This window comes from Bos indicus x Bos taurus, chromosome 15 (assembly GCF_003369695.1).
Source record: "Bos indicus x Bos taurus breed Angus x Brahman F1 hybrid chromosome 15, Bos_hybrid_MaternalHap_v2.0, whole genome shotgun sequence".
Taxonomy (NCBI): Eukaryota; Metazoa; Chordata; class Mammalia; order Artiodactyla; family Bovidae; genus Bos; species Bos indicus x Bos taurus.
Window position 1 is genome coordinate 52,221,608 of NC_040090.1, and position 14,172 is coordinate 52,235,779.

A 14,172-nucleotide genomic window follows, 5' to 3' on the forward strand; every position below is an offset into this window, starting at 1 on the left:
GGCTCAGTGGGTAAAGAATCCACCTGCAATGCAAAAGACAAAGGGGACGCAGATTTGATCCCTGGGTCAAGAAGATCACCTGGAAGAGGGCATGACAACCCACTCCAGTATTATTCCCAGAGAATCCCATGCACACAAGAGCCTGACAGTCTACAGTTCATGCGGTTGCAGAGTCAGACGCACCTGAAGCCACTGAGCATGCACACATGCACACTTTTTTGTATGCATCATCTCTCTGCATCTTTAAAAACCCTGTTGAATGAGTCTCTTTCCTGCCCTCCATGGACTTGGAACATAGCAGGTGCTCAGGGAAGATTTCTGGAATAAATAAGCGTCATTATAAACCACAGCATGAGTAAACACACGTGCTCCATAAATGAACAAGAGTGAAATGAATGGATCCTTAAGTGACCGAGAGAACGACCACTTCCTTATATAGGAGATAACAGAATCTAAGACTCCAAGAAATGAACCACGAGTCCAAGGTCAAGCTGCTTGAAAGTGACAAAACCAGGACAGGTTCCTTCCGGCCCAAGTCCCACTGACTTTCCACGCTCACAAGTCAGCCTTCTGGGTGAACGTCCTCCTCTGTCTCTCTGCTCAACAGAAAGAAAGGCACCAAAGCTACAGCCCAGGCAGTGGAAGGAACGCTGGATGGAGGGAGAAACACTACCTTGAACAAAACACAGGGCCTTCCCTGGATTCCCCAACACACCTCCCACTGGTGGTAGAGGTGCAACCACCCTCCGACCAAAACGCCCCTCCTTAACATTCTGGTCTGTAAGCAAACCACATCCCTTTGGGCTTATACTAAACAGAAGTTACGACTGGGAATGCAAGGGTCCTTGCTATGCCTGCGGCTCTCAAACTGCTCATCAACCTTCCTTTCTCCAGGCTAACCAATTCCAACATGGTATTTTGATCCTATGCTCACAATTCTCATTCCTATTTGATCAAAGAATCAATAGGGCAAATGCAAGCTCGGGGCCATGCACAGCTATCTGCCTTCCTCCCAGAAGAAGGACCTGGAAGGACCTCCACCAGTTGTTCGGATAAGAAGACCAAGCAGGTTGATGGCCTCATAGCATCCACACTGCACCCCCGCTGCTACATTCTGGGTCGGGGTCTTTTCCTCGTGGCAGCCCTAGCCTGCTGCCTGGCTCACTGCCCACAGTGAACTCCAGGTGTATAGGGCAAACTGCCCAGGCTCACTCACCTTGTGCTTCTACAGTCGGTTTTGCATCCAAACACAGGTTTCTGCCCTAATTCATCCTCTCTGGCCTTGAAGGGACACAATTCCCTAAGAATTAAAGCGAGGAAGGATTTTTTCTTTTCCAATTGAAGTATAGTTGATCTACAGTATTATACTAGTTTCAGGTGGACAACATCAGTTCAGTTTAGTTCAGTGGCTCAGTCGTGTCCGACTCTTTGTGACCCCATGAATCGCAGCACGCCAGGCCTCCCTGTCCATCACCATCTCCCGGAGTTCACTCAAACTCACGTCCATCGAGTCTGTGATGTTATCCAGCCATCTGTCATCCCCTTTTCCTCCTGCCCCCAACCCCTCCCAGCATCAGAGTCTTTTCCAATGAGTCAACTCTTCCCATGAGGTGGCCAAAGTACTAGAGTTTCAGCTTTAGCATCAGTCCTTCCAAAGAACATCCAGGACTGATCTCCTTTAGAATGGACTAGTTGGATCTCCTTGCAGTCCAAGGGACTCTCAAGAGTCTTCTCCAACACCACAGTTCAAAAGCATCAATTCTTCGGCGCTCAGCCTTCTTCACAGTCCAACTCTCACATCCATACATGACTACTGGAAAGACCACAGCCCTGACTACACCAATCTTTGTTGGCAAAGTAATGTCTCTGCTCTTCAATATGCTATCTAGGTTGGTCATAACATTTCTTCCAAGAAGTGTCTTTTAATTTCATGGCTGCAATCACCATCCACAGTGATTTTGCAGCCCCCAAAAATAAACTCTGATACTGTTTCCACTGTTTCCCCATCTATTTCCCATGAAGTGATGAGACCAGATACCATGATCTTAGTTTTCTGAATATTGAGCTTTAAGCCAACGTTTTCATTCTCCTCTTTTACTTTCATCAAGAGGCTTTTTAGTTCCTCTTCACTTTCTGCCATAAGCGTGGTATCATCTGCATATCTGAGGTTATTGATATTTCTCCCGGCAATCCTGATTCCAGCTTGTGTTTCTTCCAGCCCAGCATTTCTCATGATGTCCTCTGCATAGAAGTTAAATAAGCAGGGTGACAATATACAGCCTTGACGTACTCCTTTTCCTATTTGGAACCAGTCTGTTGTTCCATGCCCAGTTCTAACTGTTGCTTCCTGACCTGCATATAGGTTTCTCAAGAGGCAGGTCAGGTGGTCTGGTATTCCCATCTCTTTCAGAATTTCCCACAGTTAGTGATTCCATATTTTTATAGATTATATTCCATGTAAAGTTATTACAAAATAATGGCTACATTTCCGTGTGCTGGACAATATACCTTTGTGGCTTTTTTACTTTATATATAGTGGTCTGTATCTCTCAATTCCATAACTAGTTTCTAAACCGCCAAAAGTTGCTAGTTAAATCAGTCTTAACTATAAAGATGGCCTTTTGAGGTGAACTTTTTTAAATTATTTCTCCTGTACATCCAAACTATATAATAAAAAGGAGGAGTAGGGGTAAGAGAAGAGTGGGAAAGGGAAGGGGAGGGAAGGGTTAAAACATCCAGAAAACATCTCCATGTCTGGTGCCGTTCTAAGTACTTGATACCAGTGCTTCTCCAACATGCCTACAATCCACCCCGCAGGACACAGGTCAAAATGCAAACCTCAGATTCAGGAAGTCCCAGGGTGAGAACTGAGATTCTGCATTTCCAACCACCCTCCAGAAAATCCCCATGCTGCTGATCAGCATACCACCCTTTGGGGAGCTAGATGTCACAAGGACGAAATCACAAGATTTCTCATTGATGGATGAGAAAACCAAGGGGAAGTGAAGGGTTTGGCTGAAGGTCAGACAGCTGATGAATGGTAGAGGATTCAAACCCACGCGCTCAGTTCCCAGAGCAGGGGCTCAGCTAGACACCGGCTCCCATAGGCTACCAAGTTCTGCGCTGTGGGCAAGTGAAGGTCCTGCTCCCCGGCCAGCCCCCGGGGGCAGCAGCTGCAATGCCACACAACTCTGGGTACAAGGGCAGTGATCCCCACCATTCCTGATGCCTGTGCCGGGTGATTCTGATCTTCTAGCGGACAATATCTCTGGAAACTTCTTTGGTCAAATTATGTGGCAACTGGGGGTTATTTGCTAAAATAGGTCAGAAGAATGCAGAAAAGAGAGGCAGGGACGATCAAGAAAAACACCACCTACGGTTTTCTTTCATCTCCAGACTTATCAACGGAAAAGAAGGGTCCTGCAGGAGCCATGCTTCACGGAATCACTGGCCACAAGTTCCCAGGATATTATTTTGTTTTTTTCTGCTTAAGAGCAAATATTCTGGGATTCCAACTTCCAGATCATCCCTTTTTTATACACTGAATATGTATGAGTTGGCCATTCTCCAACACTCCCACTGCTCCTGATCTGTATACATCCTTTACCTTCTGGACGCTGATGGGGCCCTGGGAACCATGCTTCCAGTCTTCAGAGAAAATTTAGATTGTTACTACTCTGGCACCACCTACTCCTGCCTCTGAGTCAGAATTTATTTTTGAATTAACTTTTCACATCAGACCATCTCAGTTTCATCTGCCAATTCTTTAATGCAGCTGATATACTGATGAGAGAAATCTCTGCCATCCTGATTTATTATCTCCAAGCATGAAGTTTCCTTCCCACTTAATCTTAGCGTACACTTCATTCCAGAATAGGTTCTTGTTTCAAATGTTCAATCAGTCCTTGGTAAGAATCACCCAAATATTTAGGCAGAGTGAGAAATAGGTTCGGATGTTCTTGACACTAAGTCATGTCCGACTCTTTTGCAACTCCATGGACTGTAGCCCTTGAGGCTCCCTCTGTCCGTAGGATTTCCCAGGCAAGGACACTGAGTGGGTTGACATTCCCTTCTCCATTAGGTTTGGATAGACTGGCAATGTATGTAGGGTGACCCTTCTTCCTGGTTCATCCATGACTGAGGAGGGGCCCAGGATGTAGGTCTTTCAGTGCTAAAGCCAATGCTGGTCACCCTGGCTACATTATATTCTCACACATTAAATACATGATCAGGTCGTAGCCCCAACCCTCCCACACACATGCTAAGGGACCCCATGCAAATCACTGAATGCCTCTGGGCTCCTGTTTGTCCAGCAAAACAGTAGAAAAATAGGTCTTCACCTATCTTAACAGAAATACTATCTAGACAAAGAATTCTTAAAATAAACACCCTAAGGAGGATTTCTCAACACAGTAGGCCAGAGAGCTGCTGCCTGTGCTTAAAAGAGATGCCGCTGGATGGTGACCGTGCTGAACACAGCAGGCTAAAACTCTCTCGGGCCAACTGTCATCGATACACTGCAGTCTGTGCTTGCCAACCCTGATCAAATCTATAACTGGGCCAACCTCACAGCCCCGGACAAGCTCAGCCCTGCCCCACATCACTGCACCCAGACCAGCTGTCAGCTGCAGTGGCTTCCCACTACCACTGCTGGGCACCCACCCTGAGCCCAGTCACACATGGTTATGGCCAGTCCTTGGTCTGCCCTCTCCATCTGTGGCTGCCCATACCTGACCCACTAGAAAACAATCCCTGGGGCACCTCTGGTCCCCGACCCTGGAGCACATCAAACCCAGATGGTGGACACAGAGCGAGGGGCCCCTCAGAGACCAAATCCAGGCTCCAGAATTACAAGCATGTCCGCTGGGCTGATGGGACAGGGCTAGCAAACTCTTCAGGAGTTTTTCCCTGGCCTGAGTGCAGAGTGACCCAAGCTCCACAGTGGGGTTTTCTGTCCACAGCCTCACCCTGTGGCCACATCAGACCCTGACCTGAGGCAGGCCCTGTTTCTCTTCCCCACAAGTGGTGGGGGTGGGGGTGGGCAGGCGTGTCTGGAGCGGGGGCTACAGACTGGTGACCCAAGGGCTCACTCTGGTCCTCATATATGTTTTACTTGGCCCACACAGGGTTTATAAAAACTACCCGTCAGCTGCCAACTTGTAAGACTCAGCAGTTTCTAGTAAAGATCCCCACCTCTGGGAAAAAAAAAAAAAACACCTCACCTCTGAATTTCTCTCGAAAAATCAGATCCAGCCGCATGGCAACCAGAGCTGAGAGCTGATAACAGCAGCCCAGAAGCTCCAAGTCCCTCCCACTTTCCAGAGTCTCTCGTAAACTGAGACCAAGAAGCAAGCATCCATCACCACGCACCATGTTCAAATCAACACAGGAGACTGTTTCTTGAACCTGCATCTCTATAGAAAGTGGGAGAACGAAATAATATCCCAGAAGGTTGCAGACTCCAAGAATAACGGAAGAGACCCTTCTTCCTCTTGGAGGTAAAGGGTGGTGTAAGCCTGGGGGCAGCTTCACCCCTGACCCTTACCTACAAGGCCCCTATAACAGGTCTTTGCGTGTGTGTTCCTTGGTCTAAAGTCTTCAAAGCACCTAGATGATTAAACATCATAAAGAGCCAACTGCGGAAATTAAAAGGATGAGCAATTCAGATTGAAGGACTCGCCCAACTGTAATGAGTTAGCAGAAATCAGCACAAGGAAAGACCAATTCGATTCCACTGGGCTCGGTTGCGATGGGCAGCTTTGCCCAGGAACACGCTTCTGGCATTCTGCTGGGCAGATGCACGATCCAGATCACACCCTTGCTGCTGTTGTTGTTGTTTAGTTGCTAAGTCGTATTTGACTCTTTGTGACCCCATGGACTGTAGCACCCAGGATCCTCTCTGCATGGGATTCTCCAGGCAAGAATACTGGAGTGGTTGCATCTCCTTCTCCAGCAGATCTTCCCCACCAAGGAATCAAACCCAGGTCTCCTGCATGGGCAGGCAGACTCTTACTGCTGAGCCACCTGGGAAGCCCCCGAGCACACCCTACCATTCCACAGAAGTCACCACACATCACATGGGTCTCACTGCAACCCTGAGTGCAGCATGCTGTGTTCAGCAAATTAGGGTTATATATGATTTTCCAGATTTCTCAATTACTTGATATTTTGCCTGGCATGATAATAACCCCAGTGGAGGAGAAACAGGCACCCTGGCACCTCAGAGGGACCGCCAGAGCAACAACAATACTCACGTCACTGCTCTTGGGCTTCGCCAGCGCCAGGCTGTCCCGGGCCAAGGCCACGATGACATTGCTCTTCTCACCGGCCCAGTGGACCACCATCTGATTGTGGGAATCATTGAGACTAACCTGAAAGAGATCAAACCAACACAGGAATTAGGACCCAGGATGAGTGACGGCCATCACCATTCTGACTCTCAGGACTTCCCTGGTGGTCCAAACAATCACTCCTAAAGGAAATCAACCCTGAATATTCACTGGAAGGACCGATGCTGAAGTTGACGCTTCAATACTTTGGCCACCTGACGCAAAGAGCCAACTCACTGGAAAAGACCCTGATGCTGGGAAACATGGAAGGCAGGAAGACAAGGGAATGACAGAGGACGAGATGGTTGGATGGCATCACTGACTCTAAGGACATGAGTTTGAGCTAACTCCAGGAGATGGCAGAGGACAGGGAAGCCTGGCGTGCTGCAGTCCACAGGGTCACAGAGTTGGACATGACCTAGTGATTGAACAAATAAAAGAAACAATGGTTTAGACTCTATGTTTCCACAGCAAGGGGTACAGATTCAATCCCTGGTCAGGGCCCTAAGATCCTGCAAGCCACACGGCATGGCCAATACAGAAAAGGAAAAAAAACAATAATAATAAAGCAAGACTCTCTCTCCCCAACTGTAACTCAGAAATGCCTAAGATGCTTACACCTGGAGCATGAGGCCAGGATGGCCTGTATCTCCCCCTCTGCTGACTCCACCAGATTCACTTTCCGAAGAAGAAACACTAGTCCTCTGCTATTTGATATTAGCCAGATTGCAAAAAAAAATATCATCTTCTCAGGCTCTCATTGGCATAACTAATAACTTGGGTTATTTTTGTCCTTTATGAAATCAATCTCTGGTTCCTCCCATCCTTACTCCACACGTGGGACATGCACTTGTCAGATCTGAAACCAAAACACTGAAGCACCTTCCTCATTTAAAAAAGGGCACAAGCCAGAAAGACCACATGCTTGCCAACCCCCGTCCATACTGGTTCTCTCTGGCCTACAGGTGATGTTAGTTATCCTTAGCTTGTAACAAGGAAGAACAAAGGAAAAACATCAGCTTTATTTAGTTATGAAGTATTCCAAGCAAGGAAATATCTTCCAGGACTCCACAGAAATGACCTTTGGCTTATTGCAAACAGTAGTTTCCAGGCTTCTGGATCTTATAAACCAGTAAAATGCAGATGAACTAGGCAGGCCAGCAGAGGGCTGGTTGGCCACCTCTATTTGGCCAGGTAAGGAAAAAACAAAACAGCCACTGTGCCAAGGGCATGGCTGGCTGGTCTCTGAATCTCCTGAGGACACAGCAGACTGTTGCCCAGGGTTTACGATGGGGCGTGGAGCCCACACGGCCCCGTTTTCCCTCCGTACCCACAGAATGCATTTAGGACCCCAGAGTCCCAGAGAAGAATGGGGCCATAGGACAGAAGGAGCCCGAACCCCCGAGGAGAAGTTCCTCCGCTCATCTTGAACTCCTAATCACGAAATGCATTCACCCCACTGAGCTCCTGGGACTCACCTATTATGTGGCCACCCCTCACCCAAGCAACAAGCTACCATCTAGAATCACTGTCATAGTTCAAAGCAAGGACGTTTTAACACTGAAAACTGAGGACAGAAAGACTCTCAGAACCAAGAACAGTTTTTTTATGAGAGGCTTTGCTTTATGGAAAGCTAACTCCATTCCTCTTATTTTTCCCATTTCACCCGTCACTGATGGACAGTTCAAGGGCTGGCATTCTGGCACACCATTTCACCCCTTTCGGGTGGGAACAGCCAACTGATGACCATACTCACAAAAATTCTGAGAGCTGGTGTGAACATTCAGGACAAACCCCCAAAATCCAGAGCAGGAGCAATGCCTGGGAGAAGCCTATTCCACCAGCCCCTTCAACCGTGGCTTGTCTCGGGCACATGGAAGAGACTAACCTTCTGGACCCCAAGGGGTCTCTATACAGTCCACCTGCACGCTTCCCCACCCCCCTCTCCACCTCCTGGACTGATGCAAAGGACACACTCGAGCTGATGGGCCCTCCCAGCTGTCTTCCCATCAAGGGTCTGAGCAGAAAACCCTCCACTCCCCTCCCCCACCACCCAGAGGGGCCTTCTCCTTTACCTTCCTCCTCCCCCCAACCCCACCGCCCACTCAAGATGCTCTCAGGAGTCCCAAGGGAGAAGGGAAACACCTGTGTCACCAACTTGGCTGACGGAACAACAAAGGAGCTAATCCTTCACCGCCCTGCTTCAGCTCTTAAACACCTGCATCTAATTTGATCCAGGATCCAGGCTCTTGGAAAATAGGTGAAATGAGGCCTCTTTAAAGGAAAAGATTTTTTTCTTTTAAGGAAAATACATCATTCCAAAACATTCCTTCTGACTTCCAGGGAGGTAAGTCCAGGCAAACATCGGCAGAGATGTGCAAAGAAAAAAAGAGAAATAAGTAAATTACTTAGCTTAGGGTATGCAAGGGCGAAAGCAACTAAGGGAATCACCACCAGCCACAGAGGCCTTCTCCCAGCCCACCCTCTCCCCCTCTCTCCTGCCGGCCCTCACCTCTGGGAAGAATCTGTAAGCATCTACAGATCAGAAGAAGCCCACCAGCGCAGGAGCCCAGGAATCTGGGCTAAAGGCCTTCTCCTTCCAAAACGTCCTCACCCTTAGAACCAGAGGGGAATAAATAGATGATTTATGCAAACATCAATACGATCAAGGATTTGGAGCCTGAAAAAAATCACTAAGTTCATCCAGGGTCTGGCATAAGAAAGCCCAGCAATGCTGCACTGGGGGCAACCTCCTAACAGCCCCTGAGGCAGGTTCCTAAGCAAATAACGCTCGGAACAGGTTACAAAGCCTACGGTGATCAGAGTGGGCTCGAGGTCTGAGCACAACTTGCTCAAGTCTTTCTGCTCGGGGGACATGAGATTTACGGGGCCCCTGAACCAATCCTAGGAGAGGTGAAGGGGTAAGAGCAGCACAAAGGGGGCACCTGAACATCCAAGGGCTTTCTGACAAAGGAAGCCGAGAAGGCGAGCTTGCTGAAACACCTTTAAAAAAAAAGAAAAGATTTTATTAAATGTCCCTTTCATTCCTAACAGCAGACTGTAAAAGGGCAGCACAGTGGAGAGAAAAAAAAATCTCAGGCAAGGAACAGCTTGTCCGAGGGCCACCAGACAACTCACACGAACAGCCCAGTGCCTTCCCTCGGCTAGACGTCAGCATGGGCACCTCCTGGTCAGACGAGTAACTCTCCAGGGAGCCGCCGGCCTGGCTGAGGCTGACCCCACCGCACCCCACGTGCATATTCCCCCAGCAAAGAGCAGAGTCAGCTGCGGGAGTCCACCACCAGGCAGGCTGAGCATGTTTATTAAGGCAAAGACATCATGGTGCTCTCTGGTCTCGCTTTCCTCCTCTCCATTTCCCCTTGGCGTTCATTCTCCCGGCTCCTCCCCAGAAAGGGAAGAGGTCAAAGCAAGCTGTCCATGAAAAGTGACCAGGCAACCAGAGGTCCACAGTAGCCCCTTCTCCTTCCCCTGTGATCATAGTACCCACAGGTGTCCAGGCTGGATCCCCCACTGTGTGGCTGGTTGCTGGCTTGCTGAGGTCCTTTTCCATCCCCAGGGACTTCCTCCTGGCCTCAGCCCCTGAGATTCCCCCATGCCCAACCCTCTGGGTGCAGCTGCAGGCTTCCCTACATCCCGCTCACTCCTCTCAGCCTTGCTCACTGGGTCCCACAGACCACATGAAGAAGGGTGGGCACACAGGGCCCCGGGGAGACGCTGATCTGGGAGGGAGTGAGGGCGAGTGGGAGGGTGGCTTTTCCAGAACGTAACCTTGATGCGCAGTCAGTTGTAACTACCACCCCGGGGCGTGAACAACCTTCCCTCTCCCATCTCCAGCTCACAGGGTATAGCTGGCGCTTGATAAATGAGCCACAATTAATTGGGGCCGTAAAAAGCAGCGGGGAGGGAGCCCTGCGCCTCCCCTCAGAAGGTGAACAGGGAAATCGCAAGCCACAGAGGTCTGGGCACAGAGGAACTGCCTCATGAACAACAAAGAGTATGGTGCGTGGGGTTCAGGCCTCTGCTAAGATCACAGGCAGGTCGTTAAGAGTCAAGATGGCCCCCGAGAGGTCTCCTGGTTCGGGGTCCCACACCCAGAGAGCTGAAAATCAGCAATCCCAGAGAAACCCCTGACCTACTGATGCAGAACCCTCCGAGTGGAGTCCAGGAATTGGTATTTTTTAAAGACATACCCCTGGAGTCTCCAATGCAGCTTATTTCAGGAACAATGAATCTAGTTCATTCCCCTTTCTCTGGCAGAAACTGGGGCTTAAATGACAGTGGCTAGAAGGAGCGCTCTTCTTCTGCAGGTTTGTCTTTGGGTATCTTGCATGCATGCTCAGTCACTCAGTCATGTTTGACTCTTTGCGACCCTATGGGCTGTAGCTTGCCGGGCTTCTCTGTCCATGGGATTCTCCAGACAAGAATACTGGGGTGGGTTGCCATGCCCTTCTCCAAGGGATCTTCCCAACCCAGGGATCGAACCCACATCTACATCTCCTGCATTGGCAAGTGAGTTCTTTATCACTGCGCCACCTTGGGTATCTTGGATAGTTGTTAAAACTGTATGATCTACTGATATATGCCCCAATGTGGACAAACCTCAGAAACAATATGTTAACTGAAGGAAGCCAAACACAAAAGGTCACATATTACATGATCCCATTTATATAAAATATCCAGAACAGGTAAATCCATAGAGACAGCCTGGTGGTGGTTGCTAGGAGCTAGGGGGAGCAGGGAATAGGTAGTAGCTGTTTAACGGGGAAGAGGTTTTACTCTGGATGAAAATGGTTTGGAACCAGAGAGAGGTAGTGGCTGCACAGCACTGTGAATGGACAAAATGCCACCAAATTGAATCATTCCCTTTAAAATGGTTACTCTCACGTTACATGAATTTCATCTCCATTTTTTCAAAAGCCTCTGTCTATGACCTGCAAAGAACATCACACTTCTCAAGTGCTGATTCAATACCTAAGAGCTCCCACTCATAAGAAATGCTCCTTTCTTCTCATGTCAAGCCTTCATGTTACTGAAATATGCAGCTCAAGTGAGTCATAGAGGAGGCAGGCTGAGGAGTGGGTCTCTGGCCAAGGCAATCCTTCAAAATGCTGTCAGCGGCATCTGCAAAGCCACACCATCCTCGCAGGCCTGCTCCCTGCTCCCTGGTTCCTGGCTGGACAAATGGCCAGAGGCTCAGGACTAGCATCCACTTCCAAACTCACAACAATCATCTCAGTCTCCAGGCAGACCCGGATGCTCCAAAGAGGTTATGTGTTTTGCTTCATTATTCAGAGAGGGGGAAGACGCCAGGGCCGCCCAAGCCCCAGGCTCTGGCTTATTATAAATAGAAGGAGGATGAATAAACCGTATAAACTACTTGTTGTGTGAAGGCAGGGCTCACTTATATGCCCCAAGGCCCCAAAGGGACTAGGTATCCTTTGAGGCTCCTCAGTCACTTCTCACCTGTCAGTCCCCAGAACACTTCTGGAGGAAATCAGAGTGACAAGTCTGATGAGTAGTAAGACATTTACAATAAAACCCACCAAGATCTGTACAGTCATTGAGTCTTACTCAAAAAGACGGGGGCCCCTTAATGGAATAGCTCTGACACCGCCTTCATTCATTTCTTCCTCCATTACATCTCTCAAATAGGTCAAACGCGAAGATCAGGACGTCCCAGACACCCACGGCCAGTCGTCCTCACCACTCCTACACTGCTTCTTCCCAGAACACAGGACGAGGAGGACAAATAAGGCAGTCTGGCTCATTCCTCTGCCTCACCAGCAGTGAAATACACAGAAGCATTTTAAAAATTCTACAGTGAAGTATAAAGCAAATATCGTGTCCTTCAGCTCCGAGGACAGAGGCAGCTGCTAAATCCTCGGACTGCAGGACAGGCCTGAGGAAACCAAAGGCAGACACCCGAGGTCCAAGAATAACAAGGTTCCTCCAGCCGTCCGTGTGCATGACCTAAATGCTGGTTATGCAAATCAGCCCTCCGTGTCCCCTTTCGAGACCGTGTCCCCACTATATTTAGTAAGCTCATTTTCCTCCCTGGACGCTCCACCTCAGAAGGAGAGCTGAAATCTAGTTTAATTGCTCCCTGCAGAGAAGCCCTATCCTGGCCTCTCATCTGACTTTTCTCAGTGATGCTTCAGCCAGAGAACTCATTAACTACTTCACTGATCAGCACGGGCTGCCCATTTCACAGACCAGGAAACAAAGGGAGAATGACCTCGAACTAAAAACTTAGCATTTCTCTATATCTCCTTAACTAGAGTCATGAGTGGTCTTTAGATTACTTATATGCCGCGTCCTGACTTATAGTATCAGTTCAAAGAGACTTTATTTCTGATAGATCTTTGGCAAGCAGAATCCACCCACTGTTGACCTCTACCTGCCACTCCCTCCTGGGGAAGCCCACTTTGTCATTTAGCAAATAGCCAGCTCTGCTGTTCTGGGAGGGCTCCCTGTAAAAAAAAAAAAGAACCTGTGAAAAATCTCTTTGTCATGAAAATAATCGCCCCTTAATTCACCAGCTGGCAAGTAAGAAAAAAAGAAAATATCCAGGCCAGAAGAAACCTCGGGGAACATGTAAACCATCTTCCACACCGTGCAGATGGGGTTAAACCCAAAGATTTAGAGCTGGGGTTTCCATCCATCTGCCTTAAAACTCGGGGGCGCAGAGCACTGAGAGCACAGCAAGCCCCTCACTGGCTGCTGGACACCTTGAGCCAGTGTTGGTCACTCAGTCGTGTCTGACTCTTTGCGACCCCCTGTAGCCTGCCAGGCTCCTCTGTCCATGGAATTCTCCAGGCAAGAATACTGGAATGGGTTGCCATTCCTTTCTCCACAGGATCTTCCAGACTTAGGAATTGAACTTGTGTCTCCTGCACTGCAGGTGGATTCTTCACCATCTGAGCCACCAGGGAAGCCCAGAACTAGGACCAGCCTTAAATTAGGATTCACCTCCGTAGGATGGTTCCAGAGTATCCCCTTTCCTTGACTCTCCTCTTCGGCTCTACGGCTTCACCATAAATAGCCCCCCACCTCATTCATTAAGTACTTATTGAGCACTTGCTGCATATCAGATACCACGAGAGGTGTTGAGAAAACAACAGACTTCTAGGTCTTGCCTTGTGGCTCTCAAATCATTAGGGGAAACAAACATTAAAGAGTTAATTTCATGAATAATGCTTACAGTTGTCAAATGGGTGGAGGGCATAACCAAGTGCAGGGCTGCACTGAAGACAGGATCCCCAGTGGGCACCAAAAAGATGAAGAGGAAGGAGTCCTGGCAAAGAGGATGCGGAACAGAGAAGAGAGATTGAGAAACTGAGAGGAAGAACAGGGCGAAAGCCAAGGACTAGGGGGGACCCGCAACTTGACAAGTTTGAAAAGTTAAAAGAAAATTCATGGAGCCAGAAGAGCCAAGGAGAGGGTGGAATTATACGAGACCTCTTGGCTTTTAAAGGGGAACAAAAGAGACCGCAGCCACTGGACCCCTGGCTGAAAGCAAGGCCCTCACTGGAACATTTACAAAAGGCAAAGACCGTAAAGTTGAGACAAATCAGAGACTTGGGTTTGAATCTTGGTCTCTACGACTGACCAGCTGTACAGCTCTGGGGACGTCCCTTTGCCTTTTGGAGCCTCAAGATACTCATCTGTGAAATGAGCAGAACAATAAGGCTGTAAGATGCGTGACACCACAGAGCCAGTGGAAAGTTATACTTTAAACCACCCCCTCCATAACAGCAACAACCACACAATTCAGGGTCTCTACGACCGCCAGAAAGGCAGGGACATCCATCTGCCCACCAGC

The 14,172-nt window shown here is 48.7% G+C and overlaps 1 protein-coding gene across 1 annotated transcript in view; it reads right to left on the minus strand.

Annotated features, from left to right (window-relative positions):
• Positions 1 to 14,172, minus strand: part of SORL1 (sortilin related receptor 1) — a 169,891-nt gene that overhangs the window by 145,654 nt on the left and 10,065 nt on the right. Inside the window, exon 2 of the mRNA XM_027563453.1 lies at positions 6,255 to 6,371. Coding sequence (XP_027419254.1) covers positions 6,255 to 6,371 — 117 coding nt within the window. The remainder of the gene's footprint in view (positions 1 to 6,254; positions 6,372 to 14,172) is intronic.